The following is a 22,159-nucleotide window of genomic DNA, read 5'->3' as shown; positions in this document are numbered from 1 at the left end:
GTGTAGTGGACAGCGAGGAGGGTTACCTCAGATTACAACAGGATCTTGATCAGATGGGCCAATGGGCTGAGAAGTGGCAGATGGAGTTTAATTCAGATAAATGCGAGGTGCTGCATTTTGGGAAAGCAAATCTTAGCAGGATATAGAAAGTATAATCTTACCATTATACACTTAATGGTAAGGTCCTAGGGAGTGTTGCTGAACAAAGAGACCTTGGAGTGCAGGTTCACAGCTCCTTGAAAGTGGAATCACAGGTAGATAGGATAATGAAGATGATGTTTGGTATGTTTTCCTTTACTGGTCAGAGTATTGAGTACAGGAGTTGGGGCTGTACAGAACAATGGTTAGGCTACTTTTGGAATATTGCATGCAATTCTGGTCTCCTTCCTATCGGAAGGATGTTGTGAAACTTGAAAAGGTTCAGAAAAGCTTTACAAGAATGTTACCAGGGTTGGAAGATTTGAGCTATAGGGAGAGGTTGAATAGGCTGGGGTTGTTTTCCCTGGAGCGTTGGTGGCTGAGGGGTAACCTTATCGAGGTTCCTAAATCATGAGGTGCATGGTTAGGATAAATCGACAAGGTCTTGTCATGGAGTGGGCGAGTCCAGAACTAATGGGCATAGGTTTAGGGTGAGATGGGAAAGATATCAAAGGATCTAAGGGGCAATGTTTTCACACAGAGAGTGGTGCATGTATGGAATGAGCTGCCAGAAGAAGTGGTGGAGGCTGGTTGTATTACAGCATTTAAAAGGCATCCGGATATGAATAGGAAGGGTTTAGAGGGATATGAGCCAAGTGCTGGCAAATGAGACTAGATTAGGTTGCGATATCTGGTCGGCATGGACGAGTTGGACCAAAGCGTCTGTTTCCATAGTGTACATCTCTATGATGGGGGATGGGAAGCAAAATTGTAGTTCGAATATAGAAAAGGTTGAGAGTAGGGAGGTCCAAAATCAAGTTTCAGGGACACAAGATGGCACCAGCAAGCAAGAAGTTGGTTTGAAGTGTGTCTACTTCAATGCCAAGAGCATCCGGAATAAGGTGGGTGAACCTGCAGCATGGGTTGGTACCTGGGACTTCGATGTTGTGGCCATTTCGGAGACATGGTTAGACCAGAGACAGGAATGGTTGTTGCAGGTTCCAGGATTTAGATGTTTCAGTAAGAACAGAGAAGATGGTAAAAGAGGGGGAGGTGTGGCATTGTTGGTCAAGGACAGTAGTACAGTTGCAGAAAGGATGTTTGGGGACTCGTCAACTGAGGTAGTATGGGCTGAGGTTAGAAACAGGAAAGGAGAGGTCACCCTGTTGGGAGTTTTCTATAGGCCTCTGAATAGTTCCAGAGATGTAGAGGAAAGGATAGCAAAGATGATTCTCAATAGGAGTGAGAGAGACAGGGTAGTTGTCATGGGGGACTTCAATTTTCCAAATATTGACTGGGAACACTATAGTACGAGTACTATAGATGGGTCAGTTTTTGTCCAGTGTGTGCAGGAGGGCTTCCTGACACAGTATGTAGACAGGCCAATGAGGGGGCGAGGTCACATTAGATTTGGTACTGGGTAATGAGCCCGGCCAGGTGTTAGACTTGGAAGTAGGTGAGCACTTTGGTTATGTTTACTTTAGTGATAGAAAGGGATATGTGTATATCACTGGGCAAGAGTTACAGCTGGGGGAAAGGCAATTACGATGCGATTGGGCAAGATTTAGGAAGCATAGGATGGAGAAGGAAACTGCAGGGGATAGGAACATTAGAAATATGGAGCTTATTCAAGGAAAAGCTCCTGTGTGTCCTAGATAAGTATGTACCTGTCAGGCAGGGAGGAAGCTGTAGAGCGCGGGAGCCATGGTTTATGAAGTAAGTGGAATCTCTGGTCAAGAGGAAGAAGAAGGCTTATGTTAGGATGAGATGTGAAGGCTCAGTTAAGGCACTTGAGGGTTACAAGGTAGCCAGGAAAAACATAAAGAGAGAGCTCAGAAGAGCCAGGAGGGGACATGAGAAGTTGTTGGCGGATAGGATCAGGGTAAACCCTAAGGCTTTCTATAGGCATTTAAGCAATAAAAGAATGACAAGAGTAAGATTAGGGCCAATCAAGGATAGTAGTGGGAAGTTGTGTATGGAGTCAGAGGAGATGGGGAAGCACTAAATGAATACTTTTCAACAGTATTCACTCTAGAAAACGACAATGTTGTTGAGGAGAATACTGAGATATAGGCTACTAGACTAGGTGGGATTGAGGTTCACAAGGAGGAGGTATTAGAAATCCTGCAGCGTGTGAAAATAGATAAGTGCTCTGGACCGGATGGGATTTATCCTTGGATCCTCTGGGAAGCCAGGAAGGAGATTGCCAAACCTTTGACATTGAACTTTAAATCGTCATTGTCTACAGGAATAGTGCCAGAAGACTGGAGGATAGCAAATGTGGTTGCCCTGTTCAAGAAGGGGAGTAGAGACAACCCTGGTAATTATAGACCAGTGAGCCTTACTTCAGTTGTTGGTAAAGTTTGGAAAAGGTTATAAGAGATAGGATTTATAATCATCTAGAAAATAATAATTTGATTAGGGATAGTCAGCACGGTTTTGTGAAGGATAGGTCGTGCCTCACAAACCTTATTGAGTTCTTTGAGAAGGTGACCAAACAGTTAGATGAGAGTAAACCGGTTGATGTGGCGTATATGTATTTCAGCAAGGTGTTCAATAAGGTTCCCCACAGTAGGCTATTGTACAAAATGCGGAGGATTGGGATTGTGGGAGATATAGCAGTTTGATCGGTAATTGGCTTGCTGAAAGAAGAGGGTGGTGGTTGATGGGAAATGTTCATGCTGGAGTCCAGTTATCAATGGTGTGCCGCAAGGTTCGGTGTTGGGTCCACTGCTGTTCGTCATTTTTATAAACGACCTGGATGAGGGTGTAGAGGGTGGGTTAGTAAGTTTGCAGACGACACTAAGGTCGGTGGAGTTGTGGATAGTGACGATAGGTTACAGAGAGACATAGATAAGAAGCAGAGCTGGACTGAGAGGTGGCAAATGGAGTTTAATGTGGACAAGTGTGAGGTGATTCACTTTGGTCGGAGTAATTGGAATACAAAGTACTGGGCTAATGGTAAGATTCTTGGTAGTGTAGATGAGCAGAGAGATCTCGGTGTCCATGTACACAGATCCTTGAAAGTTGCCACCCAGGTTGACAGGGTTGTTAAGAAGGCATATAGTGTTTTAGCTTTTATTAATAGAGGGATTGAGTTCCAGAACCATGAGGTTATGCTGCAGCTGTACAAAACTCTAGTACGGCCGCACTTGGAGTATTGTGTATAGTTCTGGTCACCGCATTATAAGAAGGATGTGGAAGCTTTGGAAAGTGTGCAGAGGAGATTTCCTGGGAGGTTGCCTGGTATGGAGGGAAGGTCTTACGAGGAAAGGCTGAGGGACTTGAGGTTGTTTTCGTTAGAGAGAAGAAGGTTGAGAGGTGACTTAATAGTGACATATAAGATAATCAGAGGGTTAGATAGGGTGGACAGGGAGAGCCTTTTTCCAAGAATGGTGACGGCGAGCACGAGGGGGCATAGCTTTAAATTGAGGGGTGATAGATATAGGACAGATGTCAGAGGTAGTTTCTTTACTCAGAGAGTAGTAAGGGTATGGAATGCTATGCCTGCAACGGTAGTAGATTCGCCAACTTAAGTACATTTAAGTCGTCATGGAAGCATATGGACGTACATGGAATAGTGTAGGTTAGATGGGCTTCAGATTGGTATGACAGGTCGGTGCAACATCAAGGGCCGAAGGGTCTGTACTGCGCTGTAATGTTCTATGTTCTATGACTCTAAATCTCACCAAATAAGTGCAGAGAATCCAACACAGTGGGAATATTACGGGAAACAGTTTCCTCAATGAAATATAAAATAAAAAGCAATCTTGGCAGGACTTGCTGTTGATGTGTTGTGTGCCAGGTGGAAGTATCTCAGTTACTCAGAGAGGATCAAGAAACTTGATCTATTTATTTTAGAGTCGTATAAATGTCGAAGTGATTGCACAACATAATTGAAAACTATCCAGCATGCTTAGAGATGGACTATTCCAGGTGAAAGAAATTGCAGAAGTCAGAAAACATAAATTTAAACAATAAAAGCATAGAAACAGACATAATGTTAGATAGTGCTTCTTGTTGCAGAGAGTAGAAAGCTTCAAGGAACCCTGAATGCTCTGGTGAGATGTCGCTTTGCATGACTTTTAGGGGGTGATGGCCCATTTAATGATTGGAGCAGAGATCACATTGAACAGGTGGTAAATATCATTATAGCTAACATTTGATCTCCTTGATTTCTTGTACTGTTTTTGATCACCTGAGGAATTTGAAGAAGATCAGTACAAGAGTATTTTTATCACTTATTGGCCATGAGTTTTTGTTTTTTTTGCCTCTCCCAGGAGATTACATGTTTACAATGGTGAGGAGTGACTAGGTGGGTGTCATAGTTATGGGAGAGGTTGCAAGGTGAGAAGGAGGCAGTGGTGATGATAGTGGGAAGAAAATTTTAGTCATGACATGGGGCAGGCTTGACAGACCTAATACCACTTTTCTGCCCATTAATTTTATAAGTTTATGCCAAAAGTGATGCTTTGGTTCAAGGAATAAATGACTGAAATGATGCTTATTCATCTGCCACACAGAAGATTGACTCCCATGGATCTCAATTTCTGTCTGTCCCCTGCTGTTTTAACACAAAAAATAGCGAGAGATACCTAACAATTGAACACTCACATGGAGAAAACTAATGATCATAAGCACTCCTCACACATGATCCATCAACATTTATCATCCTGGCATTAAAAGGCTGCAGCCACTTCCATTGCTTTTAAGGCTACATTGCTTTAAGAACTGCCTATGTTAATAAAGACCAGGATGAAACTACATAATCAATTGCCATGTGCAATTCAGCAGAAGTAATCTCGAGTCCAGATGCATATACTTATCTGTAACTGTCACATGTAGTCTGAGCTGTTGACTCCACCTTTATAAAATTTTCAAGTGAACTGAATCCATGTTACTTATTTAATCTGTGTTACTCATCAATAACACAAGGAATAAACCATGGTGTTCAGCAATGTATTTGCTTAAAAGCAAGTGAGTGAACCAAGCTTAAAACCAACAAAGGAATGCCTCAGACAAAACTTGAAGCTGTAACTATACAGCTACACCATGATCCCACTAAAATAGAACTACGAAAGGAACAGTGAGTTTTGAAAAAAAAATTAAAAAGCTTGAGTTGCAGCTGAAAACCACACAGGGAAAAATTTAAAAGTGAAAGAAACGCAACGGCTGCATTGCTCAATCTGCACACAGAGTAATCTTATTGCAGCAGGACAACTATAAATCACCTACAGATCAATAGCATTTGAACAAGAAAAGAGAATATCGGAAAGATGATTATCAAATTCCCTAACTTGAATGGGAAAGCCATAGACATCCTATCTAAACATATGTCTTTTTGAAAAAATGATGGAATTATAACCCTTTGTTTAGATTTAGCCATTTAAAATAAGTTGCACAGAGTAACCATTTTGGACAGTCTGAAGAGGTCAATTCCTGCTATGCTATAGCAAATGCTGCAAAACATAAACCTTTTGTAAAAGTAAGCTTCATAATTTACCATATAGAACAGATTTCTTACAGGCAGCATCCACAAGAATTGATTGACCAGTTTGTCAGTGGGTGCCAGGACAAGTATTGTTATTTTTCAGAAGCTGAGCTGTCTTAGCAAATAATGCAGCTGGCTATGACTTCAATGTCTATCAATGCTTTCCAAACAGTACAGATGGAGAAAAAGAAAAGTCATGGCATTAACACATTTCTTAAAGATGGCAGAAAACCTGAAGCCATTGTCACTGGACAACAAGATCTGCAAGGCTTAAGTGCAATTACCAGTCTTGGCAAAGTAGCCAGAATTTAGAAAGCAAGGAATCTGTATGGGAAATGCAATCTGCTGTATGCATTGTGAATCTATTGTGTGTTCCAAGATTTTTGCAAGTGATTTACTGCAAAAGGACACTAGCTTCACCTATGTCAAGAAATCTGATTCCATGGATACAACCAGATAGTACAACAGAATTCAACCAAACTGAAAGTAACTGTACTACGCTAACAGCTATAACATGGAGGGCACAAGGATCCAGCAAGCACATATATGGTTTAGCAGCAAGACTGACCACAATGAATATTCAGAATGGAAGAACCTTCAACCAGAAGGTGAACAAGCATTCTACATTCTGAATGTGACTCATTGTATGGTTGAAGCCAAGCAATTAGAAGATGTTGCCATTACTAACAACAAACACCCAAATACAAGTGGCAAATACATGCTCAAAATTAAAATTGACATAGAAGCCAATGTGAAAATATCACCAGGGAAAAAACCCAAAGGATACATACCGCAAGTTAAGGATACAAATTACAACCCCAAAATTAACTGCATATCATAGGATAGCAATCCTTGACAATAAAACACAGGTCCAGCAATTATGCCTGAAACCACATGTATTCTACCTGGTAGACCCAAGTGGACCAGCAATAGTAGGATCTCAAGTGTGCATGGATTTCAACACTGTGACTATTCACGAGATTACCAATGTTCCAAATGCAAAGGAAGAGACCAAAAATACTTGAATTGAGTCAATGCAAGACTTACAACAAATGAACGTAAACAGATTCAACACTAAAGGAAACATCAAAGATGATGCTGCATTGCATCTCAGAAAAGATGCAATTCTGCCTATTGACCCTTACAGAAGGTGTAATGTTCATTTACAAGAAAAGCTTCAGAGTACGCCATAGAGAGAAAGGTGGTCACTCCAGCTACTTGTGTGTTCTTTGTGCAAATCCAGACACAGCATTCACACACTCGACAGTGTCACACATATAGAAAGCCATATTTACATGGCAGTTGTATGTCCTAAAGTAAGTAGAGTGCCTCATAAAGCTTCTCTTTGGCCTTTGAGTGATAGCCGAGGTGATTATTTTAAAAATCCGAACAATTGACTTCTAAAATATCTATCCTCTACCTTGATGAGATGGGAAGAAGTTGTTCAAACCTTCCAATGTGCTATTGTCTCTGTAGTGTTGGGGTCTCCATAAAAGTTGCATGTCCACAGAATGGAATTTAAAGCTATTTAAATTAGTGTCCTTGTCGTGTTTCATTCAGTGAAAAGTCTATTGTAAAACAAACTGAATTGACAATATAATATTTGATAAAGCACATTGTAATGACATTACTAGAAAAAAAGGATATAGAAATACTGAAACAAAATCAAAATACAGTACAGCAGAAATTGGGAATAAAACTGAAAATACTGGAAATACTTAACCAGTCTGACAGCATCAGTGGAGAAAGAAACAGGGTAAACATTTCAAGTCAAGAGACTTTCTTGAAATGTTAACTGTTTCTTTTTCCTTAGATACTTGGCAACATTTTCTGTTGTATTACTGAGGTACTGGGAAGATGCATTAAAAAAAAAGGATGATACCTGAAGTGTGTGTGCATATATATCAAAAAAGAGATTACATATTGGGTCACATTTCTCTTGAAAAAGCCTGAGGGTAATCTAATAGGGATCTTTAAAATTATGTAATGTTTAATAGACTGGACACGGAGAAGATGTTGCCTTGTGAGCAACGCCTAAATAGTGGCCATTCATAAAAAAAACAGAGAAATTGAAAAAAACTACTTCAGCTAAAAAGCTGTGAATGTGAAACCCAGTGCCAGTGAGAGTGATTCAAAGAAGTAATTAGGGGGAAGGCGCACAAGTATTTTATGGAAAAGGAAACCGTGTGCTATAAATTGAAAAATCATGGTAGTAGATGCCAAATGTTGATGACTATACAAGTAAACCAAGTATTCATAATTCAAAGTTATTGACAATTATTAAAATAAAAAAGGAAAATATAACAAAAGGACAGTACATGTGCATATATTTAAGAATACAAGCAATTACAACGCTTTGCAGAATTCAGTTCATTTACAGAATAAAGATGGAAGATCCACTAAACTTTATTTTGTATTAAAGTCCATACATCATGTATTATTAGGGTGAGTTAATTAAAATCTCAATAATTTACATTCCATTCATTAGGTTTATAAACTAGAGGATTGGAGTGTCACCGAGTCTGACATCTCTATATCTCATCTTTTTTTCGAAGGGCTTTGCATATTTACTTTTGCATAACTGTTGTTAAAAATAGTGACAATGGGATTCAAGAATTTTCTAGCAAATTCTAGCAGTGGGTCAATGATCTTGGGGCAGAAGTCCCAGAGATACCCTCCGATCAGCAGCCAGAAGCTCTTTCACTCGGCAGTGTCATCATTAGGGTGGTGACTGCTGCAGGAAAGACACCCTACCTCAAGCCTGGCTTTTTGTTGGATCTCTGGACTCCAATGTGACGATAGGAAGTGGTCTGTTAACTGGGAGCAGGACACAGGGAATGGGGGCTTAGAGTTTATCAGCAATGGTAGGTGATAACTTGCAGTAAATTTCTTTACAGATGTCAAATCCCTCAATGAATAAATTGTGAGAAGAGAATGTTCAATGAGTCCTGGGTGTCTGTTCCTGGTTGAGTCCAGAAGCAGGGGTCATAGTTTAAGGATAGGGGGTAAACTTTTTATAATTGAAATGAGAAAAAAATTCTTCAACCACAGTGTGGTGAATTTGTGAAATTCACTATCACAGAAAGTGGCTGAGGGTAAAACGTTATAGATTTTCAAGATATAGATATAGATAGATATAGTTCTTGTAGCTAAAGGGATTGAGGAATCAAGGGATATGTGGATGGCGCGATTAGTAGATGATATAACCTTGATATTTTTGAATGATAGAGCAGGTTTGAGGTGTTGAGTGGGCTCCTTCTGTTCCTATCTTCTATGCGTCTATGTGACTTGGGACAACTTGGGAAAGCCATGCCAGACAGCACTGCAGTTGTACCTTCTGGGAGGCACCTCACCATCACCCTCTCAAGAGGAGTTCGGGATGTACAGCAAATGCTAGTTATGGCATAAGTGAGAGAAACTCCCCTCCACAAAAAAGGTTGATACTAATTCATTATTTTAGCCAAGGCTATAAAGAGATACGGAATTAGAATTTGAATTAGGAAGCATATCATCCCTGATCTCATTAAATGGGTCGGACAAACTCGGAAGGATATAGGGTTTATTCCTGATCGGATGTGCTTTCCATTTAATCTCTTGCGGTTTAGTATGTAACTACAGAACCTCATTAAAAATTCCACGGGGATATTTATTTTCAGTAATTAATAATACGACTGTAAGTATTGTATTTCATGCAGTTAATATCAAACACACCTTTCAATGAAGCGCTATTGCTCTGTTTGCAAACATTAATTGGAAATTCACACGCTCTCAAATTCGTGCCTAGAGCGAGAAGCTTCCAACAGGCGTAGGGTGTCCCTGCAGACTCCTCCATTGAGGGCACATCGGGGTGGGAGAGGACAGCCCTGAAAATAATATCGCACTGTCGAGCTCATTCTCCATTGTCCGAATACAATAGTGGGTTTTGCACAGTACGTCCGAGAGGTTGCATTGTCTTTTGAGTGACAGTGACTGCGCCATGGAACGTTGCCCGGGCCGCGCGCGGAGGTGGAACGCTCCAGCCCCGGGAGTGGGGGTGCGTGTGTGTGTGTGTGTTAGGGGGTGGGGGAGGAGCTGGTGTCGGGGCTGGGCTGGGGCGTTGTGCGGCTGCGCGTCCTCTGGGACCTGTCAGTCAGAGACCTAGGCGGCGAGCCGGGTTGGTGAAGCAAGCAGCCGCTGTGCTGAGACTGAACCCCCTGCCGTCCTTCACTGCACGGAGTTTCAGTTCCGCGTTGCGATGCACTGACTTATTCCGGGAAGATGCCGCCGGTTCGAAAGACAGTGGCAGAGCTCCGCTCTCGAGCGGAAGGTAAGAGGGACTGTTTGCCCCCAGACCACCCAGCAGAGGGTTTAATCACACCTGTCCATATGTGACCTCCCGGACACCCTTACACTCCGCAGCGTTCAAACTTCGCTGCCATTTCTCGTATTGAAATATCGCCAAGATTTCAAGGAAGCCCATTTGAAATGCTTTGCGGCTTCCTTTTTTTAAAAATAGCTTTCATCAATTCACGCTGGCAAAGTAATAGCTGAAAGGAAATCTGTTCAGGTTTTGCTGCACCTTATTTTTGGAGCCAATACCATTGTAGGTTGGATTGAATCAGCCCCGCAGTAAATCTGCGAACTGAGGCACAATTTTGCTTCAGTCTAGAATTAATCCCCTTGTATTTTCATTTTTTTTTTGGTTCAGGGAATCCCTATGATAGAGTCGCACCGTGGAAATTAATAACGCCGACCCGAGCTGCTGAAGCCCCACTGCATCAGTTGACTTTATTGCTAGTTCTTTCTCGGCTCTCAATTGCGGGAATCTACACAAGCTGAAGTTTTTTAAAAATATTTTTCATTGACAGCAGTGATTAACATGTTAAAGTGTAACTCAGGATTATAAATGGGGCACCGTTTGTGAATAAACTGTGCAGACACTGAAGTAAATTATCTTGGGCTGAGGGGGCGAGACGAACATTTGGCTGGCGTGTTTATTATTTTTAAAGTAGCTGTTTCTGTACATAATTTTCATTTTAATGATGTGCAAGGCAGTTCAATGTAAAACTAAAAACGGTGAGCTTATGGTTTTGCAGCTAATTGACTAATGAAGTACGAAAGCTACTCAGTTCCTTTCACTGTTCAGAGGACTGAATGTACCAAATGGCTTGATTTGTCCACATGATGATCCCAATACATTATGGATTTAAATGTCTCAAGTAATTGAGCTGGACTGATCCAGATTGGTAATTTAAAATTGAGTGTAACACTGTGTACTGCAATACAGAGAAAAGAAACTTGTCAAAATATCAATGTAACATCTGTTTGAAACGCATGCACAATCTGAAGCCAACATGTTTACTCAGTAAATTACATGTATTATATTGGGAGGAGAGGCGCACTGTCAAGACGCTGTGCTGTTCATTCAATTTTAGAAAATGACTTAATGGTGGAGATTCTGCAACAGTTTGAAAATAAACGTGATCCTCAATTTTGTAATCCTAATAATTAACTTGAAAGGAATTACTGCTGTCAATAACTTTTATGTTGTTCAAAACTTGTATCTGCATCTTGTGCTGTCGTAGGGACTTTTGGAAATCTTTTAATTGGACTGAATACTGCCTGAAAATATATTGGTGAATTAGTTATGATGCCCTACGCTATGGCCAAATCCATCTTTTCCATTATAGGCTGATACCCAACAACATGATTAGAATGGCACCAGAAGAGCTCTTTGTACTGAAGTGAAATATCTTTAGTATGTGAGGAACACAACAGGCATTGTAATGCACCTCATTCTGTATCAATCCAAAATATTTTCATACTGTATGACAGCATTTCAGATGCTTACTTTTTTTTTACAGATTTCTTACGCATTGCAACAAGTACTAGGAACATAATTTGACAAAATGAACAAACTGTGATTTCATAAGTATTTAAATGTTTGCAAAGGGGAAAATGCTCAGCAATGACTAGCACCTTTTTAGGAATGTGATTCAGGCCTATTGTTGTGAAGAATAGAAGACCAAATTAATTGTGTGCTGAAACAGGATGCCCTAGTTACAAACATTTCTTTGCGCTAACATTCCTAACTTGACAATGAAGAATACCAACAGACATTCATTGATTCATTGATTTCTTTTTAATTGGCCTTAAGATATGAACATCGATGGCAGGGCCAGCATTTACTGTCCATCTGTAATAGCCCTTGAAAATTGTCCTTAACCATAATTTGTTCTGAAGTGTATCTAGACTTTAATATGGGAGTTCAGGTTCATAGTCTGTGTTCGCATAGTCTGTATTGACATGTTTGACTATGACAAGCTTCATCCTATTTTGCAGAGTTCTATTTCTGTGCTGTATAAGAGCAATATCTACTTTCATTTTTATGAAAGTACAGGTCGTATAATGTTTGACAAATAAGCTGTTTTGTGGTATGATGAAATGAATAAGTGAAATGTCAGCAGGATGTTGCAGAAGCATGCTCTGTAAATTTTTCTTCTGTAAATTGAAGGTGGAACATCTGTTCATGGCACTTAGATCTTAAGCTGGTTTTAAACATAAATCAAAAAGTAACAAGCTGAAGATTGCATTTCTTTTAGATTAGATTCCCTACAGTGTAGAAACAGTCCATTTGGCCCAACAAGTCCACATGCACCCTCTGAAGCGTAACCCACCTAGACCCATTTCCCTCTGATTAATGCACCTAACACTATAGACAGTTTAGCATGGCCAATTCACCTGATCTGTACATCCTTTGGACTGTGGGAGGAAACTGGAGCACCCGGCGAAAATTCATGCAGACATGGGGAGGATGTGTTTCTGTCAGAGTTTTCAGTGTAGCAGTAATATTGTCCAAAATTAATCAATGCATTTGGATTTTTTTTAAACAAATTTATTTCTCTGCTTCTTCCATCATAATGTTTTAAAAATGACAAGACCAAAGCCAATGTCTTTGGTGCTGGTCACAAAGCTCATTCCTTTCCCTGGCAGCTGTCTAAGGGTGAATCAACTGGTCACAACTCTGGTGTCATGATTTAGCTTGCTACTATGCACGATCACTATGATATAATCCAGCTTAGTAACATTGCTCTATTGTGCCTTTTATCCCAGCTCATCTCTTGTTCAAACTTTTCTGTGCCTTTGTAAATTCAGGAATTGACTATTCCAAGACACTACCTCACCTCATTTTCTACCCTGTATCAATTTAAGATAATCCAAAACCCAATTGCTCATGCACTTTCTTACACCAAGTTCACTATTATTAGTCCTGTGCTCACTGACCTTGTGGACTTCCAGTTAGGCAATGTCTTGATTTTAAAATTCTGTCTTTTTTCAAATCCCTCCTTTGTTCTTCCCAATTTCAATAATCTCCACCAGACCCACAACCCTCCCATATTTGTGCCACCTAATTCTGTCTTATTTGTGCCACCTAATTCTGTCTTATTTGTGTTTTCTGCTTTTAATTGCATCTTAATTGGTGGACAGTTCTTTGATTGTCTGGAACTCTGCCCTGGAATTCCCTCCCTAAAGCTCTTCATCTTTCCATCTTGCTTTGATGCATTGTTGATATGGTTTGCCAGTTGTTACGATGCAAGTCCTATATATCTGGCATCTCACCAGCACTGAAATTCATAATCAAATTACTCATTTGTGTGGGAGGCAAAACATCTTCTTGGCTTGATGGCTCTTTAAAGCTCACCTTTTTGTCCATATTGTTGATGAAGCTATTTATTTCTATGTCCTGATGTCCCCATTATGTGGTGTCACATGTTGTTTTATAATGTCACAGTGAAGCACTTGTGGGCATTCTATTATGTTAAAGGTATGGTATAAGTACAAGCTTTAATTGTTGGAAGTTTGGTGGTAACCTTGTTAATATGGGTAACTGGTGTCTGTGATAGGTGATGGAACTGAAGTAGCTCCCAGAAACTTTACCTTGTTTTGGCTACATTTGAGTCATTATTTCTAGTAGCAATTAATGATGGCCTCTCATCCATGAGGCATAGAAAGTTGTACAGTAATGGAAGTTGCCTAATGTATAACATGAGACAATAAATTCTTTCTTACAATTTTGCAAGTATTGTTTATGTTTCAAGGTTAATTTTTAAAATTTACCATACATTACAATGGCCCAGGATTTTTGATTGGGAATAATTTGCTGCAGTGGAGTAGATTTGATCGTGTCAGAACCACAGAGAAAACCTTTCTGCTGACTCCAAGGGAATTACCCAGGTAATTGACATTTAAACATTGCTAAAAAGAGGCAATTTGTTGAAATTTTTAATCTTGCTCATTTTAGCTGGAATGCAAGTAACTGTGTTTGTTTATGCACTGAATAGCTGTGCATTTTTGAAAATTTGAAGAAGGTAAATGCTGTTACTCTACAGCAAATCCACAGGAGATATTCTCCGCCAAAACAGGTTATTTCTGTCAAGCCAAGAAAATGTTGTGCCTACCACACAAATGCGTAATTTGATTGAGTTTCAGTGCTGGCATGATGCCAGGTATCTAGAACTTGCAACCCAACAATTGGCAGACCATATCAACAAATGTCCTGTTAACCATTTGCAGCAGGAAGTCTGCCAGTTGTGCTCAACCAACCTATGCTTGCCAGCTTCAGAGAGGTATCTCCATGAGAAGCTACACATAAATATGCAGCAGCCTCTTTTATGTAGACGAATGCAGTGCATGTTTATTGCACTATTTTCTGAAAAAGGGGGTCATGAAGCCACAAATTTCTGTAATATCCCTGGAAACACTTAACCATCAGAATTTATCTGACTGATTGGAGAATTAAGATTGACAGTTAACTGTTCTTGTTACATCTCCAAGGTAATCATGGCCTGATTAATCAGCACACTTTTCATGCTGTATAAACTAGTCTCCTATTTCCATGTCTGTTGCTTGTATTCTGAGTCTGATGAGTGCAAAACGAAGGCCTTCAATTCTTGTCTTTTTTTGTTAGCAATGTTTAAGTTCTATATTACCAAGTAATATTCCCTTGGGAACAATGGCCTGGCATCTGGAACCCTCCAAAACCGTTCATAATCCGGAGTTTGAGCCACTGATTTTGGAGGGTTCTGACTTCCTTAAGGTTAATAGTTACCCAGGAAAGGTTAGAGAGTTAAAACCTACAAGGTTTAAATCAGGAGTGTGATGGAATATTCAATGCTTACCAGCTGTAATCAAGCAATTTCCTATTCAGGCTGGAGAAGCTCACTTGATTCACATTTAAATATCTACCTCTCTATTGTTGGCTATTCTCACCAAAATATATGCAATCTTCAGAATACCGAATCATCAAAATTACTTAACAGCACTTCCTTCCCTATACCCTCTACAATTGAGGGCAAAAACAGCAATGTCAGAGGAACACAGTCACCTCCAAATTTCCCTGTAAATCATGTATGTCCTTAATTTGGACACATGTTGCATTACTTTTGCTAGAGCCTTTTCTTTTGTATCTCCTGCTGAACACTGTCATTGAAAGACTGTAAATGTAAGCACTATAGTTGTTAAGGAAGGAAGACATGCATCACTTTCAAGGGAGCTGGGCATGTGGATTACAGTAGCCTTGGAGACATTGTCCTGAGAAGAAAAAGTTTAAAAAAAAAACAAAAAGTCTTTCACTTTCCTGGTAATATGCTTCTTACCCTGTAAGTTCATATCTTCAGCTTTTACCATGGATGAGGTGAATTCCTTGTCTGCACTTGACCTTTTGCTGATATTTTCTTATTGGAGGATTCTCCAACCACTTGTTGGCTGCAGTTTCATGTAGTAGTAAATTAGTTGGTCACGGAATATTTAACTGTCTAAACTTGCTTGTCAAATCTTGTTTCTATAAATTAGTTGTTTACAATTTGGTTTTCAATTAGTAAGCGGAGACAAATTCAGTCATGACTTTGTTGAGAGCTAGTTGAGAGCTATATCAGTATCTGAAAATAGAAAATGTACAGGATTGGGGGAAGGCACAGGGGAGTGGCATTAAATGAAAGCTCTTTCAGAGAGCCTATACAGATATGACTGATCGAAGGCCTCTTTTTGTGCTGTTACCATTATACAACTGTGTCATGCACCTTTGCCTTAAATTAAATAGGATATAAGGAGAAGAATTGGTGATGAGCATGTTGCCTTCTTACAGACCTTACTGTGCCTTGAATTACTTGCTGTCCATCCTGCTGCAGAGTTTCTGCTGTTTGCTTCTTACCCAATTCCATTGATGCAATGAATATACTGATGAGAATAATGAATGTGCGTACTGCTGGAGCTGTAAAGTACTGAACTGCCAGACTATCTGTCTATTTCCCTCACTCCTTGATTCGTTCACAATTACCATGGGGATGTATGGCAACACCCCCAGATCAACACAAGGGGCTTAAAGATGACGTTCTGTGTTCCATCTCACTGTGGTGCATTACATAGTGAAGTATTTGGACTTTGTTACCAAAGTGAAAATTTATCTTTTGTATTTAGTTTGAATGTCTGTGCATAGAAGACCGAGAACAAAGTGGACTTTGTTCACTCTAATGCCGCCAAACTTGTACGGAATAAACAATTTCAGTACAATTTTCCTTTTGTCTGAATTAGATTATGTTTGATTATCCAATCATCAAACCTTTAGGTATATGTAATTTTTATTGCTGATTTTAAATTTACCTTAGTAAATTGTGTTGTACTAGTAATATCCTGACCTCTGAACCAAGAGGTCCAAGTTCAAGTCTCACCTGCTCTAGACTTGTGTCATAACATTTCTGATCATATATTGATTTGAAGAAACAAATCTAATTTGTTTGGAAAGTTGCAAATTTGTAGGTTATTTTAGCGAGAATGAGAAACAAGATAATTGCAGATATGTCAGTTCCCTCTCAATTGTAAGGCAGACAGTGACTTATTTAAATCACAGGATATACACTTAATGGTAAGGTCCTAGAAAGTGTTGCTGAAGAAAGAGACCTTGGAGTGCAGGTTCATAGCTCCTTGAAAGTGGAATCACAGGTGAATAGGAAAGTGAAGAAGGCATTTGGTATGCTTTCCTTGATTGGTCAGAGCATTGAGTACAGGAGTTGGGAGGTCATGTTGGGCTGTACAAGACACTGGTTAGGCCACTTTTGGAATATTGTGTGCAATTCTGATCTCCTTCCTATCAGAAGGATGTTGCAAAACTTGAAAGGGTTCAGAAAAGATTTACAAGGATGTTGTCAGGGTTGGAGGACTTGAGCTATAGGGAGAGGTTGGGTAGGCTGGGGCTGTTTTCCCTGGAGCATCGAAGGCTGAGAGGTGACCTTATAGAGGTTTACAAAGTTATGAGGGGCATGGATAGGATAAATAGATGAAGTCTCTTTACTGGGATGGGGGAGTCCAGAACCAGAGGGCATAGATTTAGGGTGAGAGGGGAAAGATATAAAAGAGACCTAAGGGGCAACTTTTTCACACAGAGGGTGGTACGTGTATGGAATGAGATTAGATTAGATTAGATTAGATTACTTACAGTGTGGAAACAGGCCCTTCGGCCCAACCAGTGCACACCGACCCGCCGAAGCGCACCCACCCATACCCATACCCATACCCCTACATTTACCCCTGCATCTAACACTACGGGCAATTTAGCATGGCCAATTCACCTAACCTGCACATTTTTGGATTGTGGGAGGAAACCGGAGCACCCGGAGGAAACCCACGCAGACACGGGGAGAATGTGCAAACTCCACACAGTCAGTCGCCTGAGGCGGGAACTGAACCCGGGTCTCTGGCGCTGTGAGGCAGCAGTGCTAACCACTGTGCCACCGTGCCGCCCACTTGCCACCGTGCCGCCCACGGTGATATATTATTTCATATATTCTTTCACTGAGCTGCCAGAGGAAGTGCTGGAGGCTAGTGTGATTGCAACATTTAAAAGGCACCTGGATAGGTATATGAATAGGAAGGGTTTGGAGGGATATGGGCCGAGTACTGGCAGGTGAGACTAGATTGGGTTGGGATATCTGGTTGGCATGGATGAGTTGGATCGAAGGATCTGTTTCTGTGCTGTACATCTCTGTGACTCTTTGGGCATCTCTGGAAACACCAACATTTATTGCCCATCCCTAATATCCGTTTGAGGTGATGGTGATTCATCATCTTAAATGCAACTGAGTGGCTTTCTTGGTCATTTCAGAGAGCAGGTAAGAGTTGGCCAAGCTGGGGCGGCATGGTGGCTCAGTAGTTAGCACTACTGTCTCACAATGCCAGGGACCTGGGTTTGATTTCTGCATTCGATTTCAGTGACTGTCTGTGTGGAGTTTGCACATTCTCCCCGTGTCTGCGTGGGTTTCCTCCAGGTGCTCCGGTTTCCTCCCACAATCCAAAGGTGTGCACGTTAGGTGAATTTGCCATGCTAAATTGCCTGTAGTATTCAGGGATGTGTTGAACAGATGCATTAGTCAGGGGTAAATGTAGAGTAATAGGGCAAGGGTCTAGGTGGGTTACTCCTCAGAGGGTCGAGTGGACTTTTTGCACTGGATGGCCTGTTTCCACACTGTAGGAATTCTATTCTATTGAAGCTGTTTGTGGGGGCTGGAATCGCAATGAGTTCAGACCTGGTAAGGACAGCATGTTTCCTTCCCTAAGACACATCAATGAGTTAAATGGATTATTGCATAGATTTATAGTTTTGTGGTCACTTGCTGATAGTAGCTTTTTATTTCATATATTCTTTCACTGATTGACTTCAAATTTCTAGGTTCCACGCTGGGATTGATTTTCTTGTCTCTGGGTCATAGTCAAGATCTTTAGATTATTAGCTTAATAACATAATCACAGTGGTACAGTGCTACCTGACAGATTTCTTGGACTCTCATGAAAGGATGTCATCATGGATTTTTGAAGGGGAGATCATACTTGAATACTTGAATTGTTTTTAGTGAAGGTGCCAAATATGTTGGAGAGGGGCGTGTCTGTTTATGTGGATTGCAAGTGTTGTTCAACATGCACAAGAGACCCACAAAAATGAAACCACATTGAATTGAAGGTGAGCTGTTAGGAATGGAGAAAAATGAGAGTAAAAGACTTAATTGACACATTATGACAAATGATCTGTACAGGAGCATCTTATATATGATTGGCTTTGAAGGAATGAAAGTTCACACCATACGTTCAGGTTTTTAGATTACACTGAAGCAGCACATTAAAATATGTGAATGAGAGTAGGAAGTTGCAAAAACAATCTAGACAGGAGAGGTGAGTCAGCAAAGTTGTCAGATGGACATGAATCAAAAATTGTGAGGCCATCCACTTTAGATCTGAATAAGTGACTGAACTGTGGCGAAGCAAAGGTACCTGGATCTTGATGGACAGAAATCGCTAAAACAAAACTATTTAGGGACAAAATTTAATCAAAGGGCGAAATGAATGTTGATCTTGATGTTGAGGGAGTTGTTGTACAAAAGTTAGGAAATGGTCCCATTTGCTGCATTGAATTCAGCATTAGACAACAGTCCTCAGAAAAGATATACTTGGCAACCATAAAGCAAATATTTACCAGAATAATAACATGCAAAACATGCAAAAAAAAAGAAAGTCATGAAGTTTAGAAATATTGCGCCTAATTAATGTAAGAAGGAGCATAATTTCTGCAGAAATCTTGATGAAATTATGATGCACCAATTACATTTTTGGGGAAACTCACTGGGATAGTGCACTGGAAATCACCTCTTGAAGTCAACATAAGATTTAAAGATTTTACAAAGTTTTACAAAATTCTCCAACTTACGTATCTTTTTAGATACAGTTTGAGAGAGCAGGGACCGGGCTTCTGTACTTAACAAAAATGACTATATGTAGCAAATAAATAGATTTTAGCTACAGTTAATCAATTATAAACTGTCAATGTATAACTCTACTGGTTAAATTTCTTACACCCTTTTAAAATCCCCCCATGTACACACATGAGGACAGACACAAATAAAATAGGTGTTATGGTGAGGCAAAGACTGGGAAAGCAGTTCATAATCCCTGTCCACAGGGTTCACTTAAATAATTTTTCTGCACTTGTGTGCAGGCGACTCGTTCACATTTATGAAAGCTCTGACTTATTGATTAAAAGCCTCCAGTTAGAGTAGGTGATGAGGGAAATAAATTCAAGATTAGAGTAGTGCTGGAAAAGCTCAGCAGATCAGGCAAAATCAGAGGAGCAGGAATATCAACATTTCGGGCAGGAATTCTTCATCAGGATTCCTGATGAAGGGCTCCTGCCCGAAATGTCCATTTTCCTTTTCCTCAGGCCTGAACTATTTCTTTACTACATAGTGAAGGGCAGAGGTTGAACAGATGCTGACCATCTTGTTCACACCCACAAGCACTTCAGATACCTAAGGGCCAATCACCTTGTAGTTGGCAAGTAGAAGGCCTTTGCCATTCCACAGCACTAATCAGGCAATTTGTTACCAGCCAAATCTCCCTTTGTACACTTCAACAGTGTACCTATTTGCGGACACCCCTCCAAACAAATATTAGTGTAAATGGCACTTATAAGAAGTGTCAGTGACTTGCTTTTACAAAGTATCATCCTTTCCACAAGCTTGTTTTTTTAAAATCAAACCTAAACCCATTTCAGTCCACAATCAAAAATAAAGAAATTTGGCCTTTGCAGTGAGCATTTACAAACCTATTTTGTAATAATCGAGCTATTTTTATTTATTTCACCCTTTCACATTTCCCTTCTTTTGTTATTTCTGTTTCTCCTCCAGAATCTGTATATCACTTCTTTTCCTTTACTCTTCTGTTCTTGTCTTGTCCTTTCATTAACAGTGGAGGTATTGGAGTAGTTGAGCGAGCAAGATGAAGCACAATGTTGGAACTTGTTTTGCTGAGGAAGGTGATTCCAACCAATGTGGAAGATTCGTGCAGGTTCTGCTGTCCTCAGTGACCCTTTTATAATTAACAATATTGGTATTGTAGTTCAGTGATAAAGGTAACAACTTCATCCATGATGTGTTTAACTATTGCGAAGACCAAGTGGTCACCACCAACAAGGCAAGCTTGGTAATTGAAGATAATTTGCAGTTTAAGGGTTCTGATCGGATATTAACTTTACACACCAGAATGTTTCAATTAACTGGTGACAAGAAATGAAGCTCCAGTTAATGCAGCATTTAAAGTAATGAATATGATAACCTGTGATAGTGATGCATTTGTATATCTTTTGTTTATGACAGTTTGTTGTCCAAATCAAGCAGGGAGATATGAAAATTTAAAACCAAACCTTACTACTAGGTCTCCAAGCAAAATGCTTCACTCAAATCATTTCAATATTCTTTAGTTCTGCAACACCTTCCATTGGGTGGGTGGGATGGGGAGATGACAGCTGATTGATACAAAAAAGTAGAAATCAAACATCACTCCATTCCAAGAAATTAATATTGGATTTTCAACTCTTGAGTTTCAATATTTTTCACAATTACCATGTTTTATAAAACAGCTTAAGCCTCTGTTTCAGCATACTGTTGTGATGATTTACAGCAATATTATCACTGATTTGTTATTTGTATTTTCTTACATATAAAATTAGCAATTTCGCAGCAAGAACCTAAAGCATCAAATATTCCCTAATTATCCATGCTTTAGTCAGATCATCCTTATAATCTCATGTTAGAGAAAATGTACTGCCATACTTTTAGTCCTAAACGTCAAAAAAAAACAAAAAAATCTTTGATTCAGATGCTCTGTAAACCTCAATAATGAAAATGTATCTTGCCATACAAATTCAGAACACCTGCTGTAAACCCAATTTGCAGGAACATTTCAAATCATTGACTATAATGCAGTTCAAATGTTTCCATGGCAACTGCGTGCCAGGAAATGCAATGGGAAGCTGCATATTCAGAAAAGGGACTTGCCACTGCCTTAGATTGTTTGCTTGGTATTAACTGTAGGATCTTAAATTTGCTTAGTGAAATGATATGCTAAAATGATGAATTATGTATATGCGTACACTAATTTTAAATCTTGTCTGATCAAATAGATTCAGTCTGCAGTTCATTAACGTGAATCTAATTAGCCTGGAGGAAGTTAATTGAATATCTGTCTCATGTTACAGGTCCCAGAATGCTAGCTGACCATTTAAGGCTATTAAATAGTGGAAGGTTGAACATCCTTGCACATGGTTTCTGGTCTGCACCCATCTTGAAGTGATTTGCATGAAGTAATGGCAGCTCAAGTGTTTTTTTTTCGATGAATCTGTTAGAGGTGTATGTTATGACAGTTCTTTGTGACAGAGCTAGGCATTCTACTGTTATGCCACAAGATCCCTACTAGTTTTGAAGTGAGCTATAGTTATTTGCTCAATATTCAGGATGCTTTAATTCTATAAAAGAGGCATATGGTCCTCAGAGCAAGGTCTGCATCTATTTGAAAACCAGAACATCAAAATAGCACATAGCAATACACCAACAAAATGTTCATTTGATGTGGTATTAAATATTTGGGAACAGTATCCAAATATAATTTCCTAAAGTTCAGCTGTTTCAAAATAGTCCCACAGCATGCTGCAAAGCCGTTTCTCTCCTGCACCTA

At 39.9% G+C, this 22,159-nt stretch overlaps 1 protein-coding gene and 1 long non-coding RNA gene across 4 annotated transcripts in view; one reads left to right on the top strand and one right to left on the bottom strand.

The window, feature by feature from the left end:
* The window catches only part of LOC122550781 (uncharacterized), a 134,592-nt gene extending 124,980 nt beyond the window's left edge, over positions 1–9,612 (bottom strand). For both annotated transcript variants that reach the window (XR_015757307.1, XR_015757308.1), the window contains exon 1: positions 9,341–9,612. This is a non-coding gene — a long non-coding RNA (uncharacterized LOC122550781). The remainder of the gene's footprint in view (positions 1–9,340) is intronic.
* A 167-nt stretch (positions 9,613–9,779) lies between these two features.
* Positions 9,780–22,159, top strand: part of atp8a1 (ATPase phospholipid transporting 8A1) — a 360,724-nt gene continuing 348,344 nt past the window's right edge. For both annotated transcript variants that reach the window (XM_043691994.2, XM_043691984.2), the window contains exon 1: positions 9,780–9,935. In XM_043691994.2, coding sequence (XP_043547929.1) covers positions 9,887–9,935 — 49 coding nt within the window. In that variant the 5' untranslated portion in view covers positions 9,780–9,886. The remainder of the gene's footprint in view (positions 9,936–22,159) is intronic.

The sequence above is a fragment of the Chiloscyllium plagiosum genome, unplaced genomic scaffold (genome assembly GCF_037043375.1).
Source record: "Chiloscyllium plagiosum isolate Xiang-an unplaced genomic scaffold, Cpla_swu_hap1 HiC_scaffold_1, whole genome shotgun sequence".
In the NCBI taxonomy this organism is placed as follows: Eukaryota; Metazoa; Chordata; class Chondrichthyes; order Orectolobiformes; family Hemiscylliidae; genus Chiloscyllium; species Chiloscyllium plagiosum.
The sequence above is the reverse complement of the archived record's forward strand: the minus strand, read 5'-3'. Positions and strand labels throughout refer to the sequence as shown.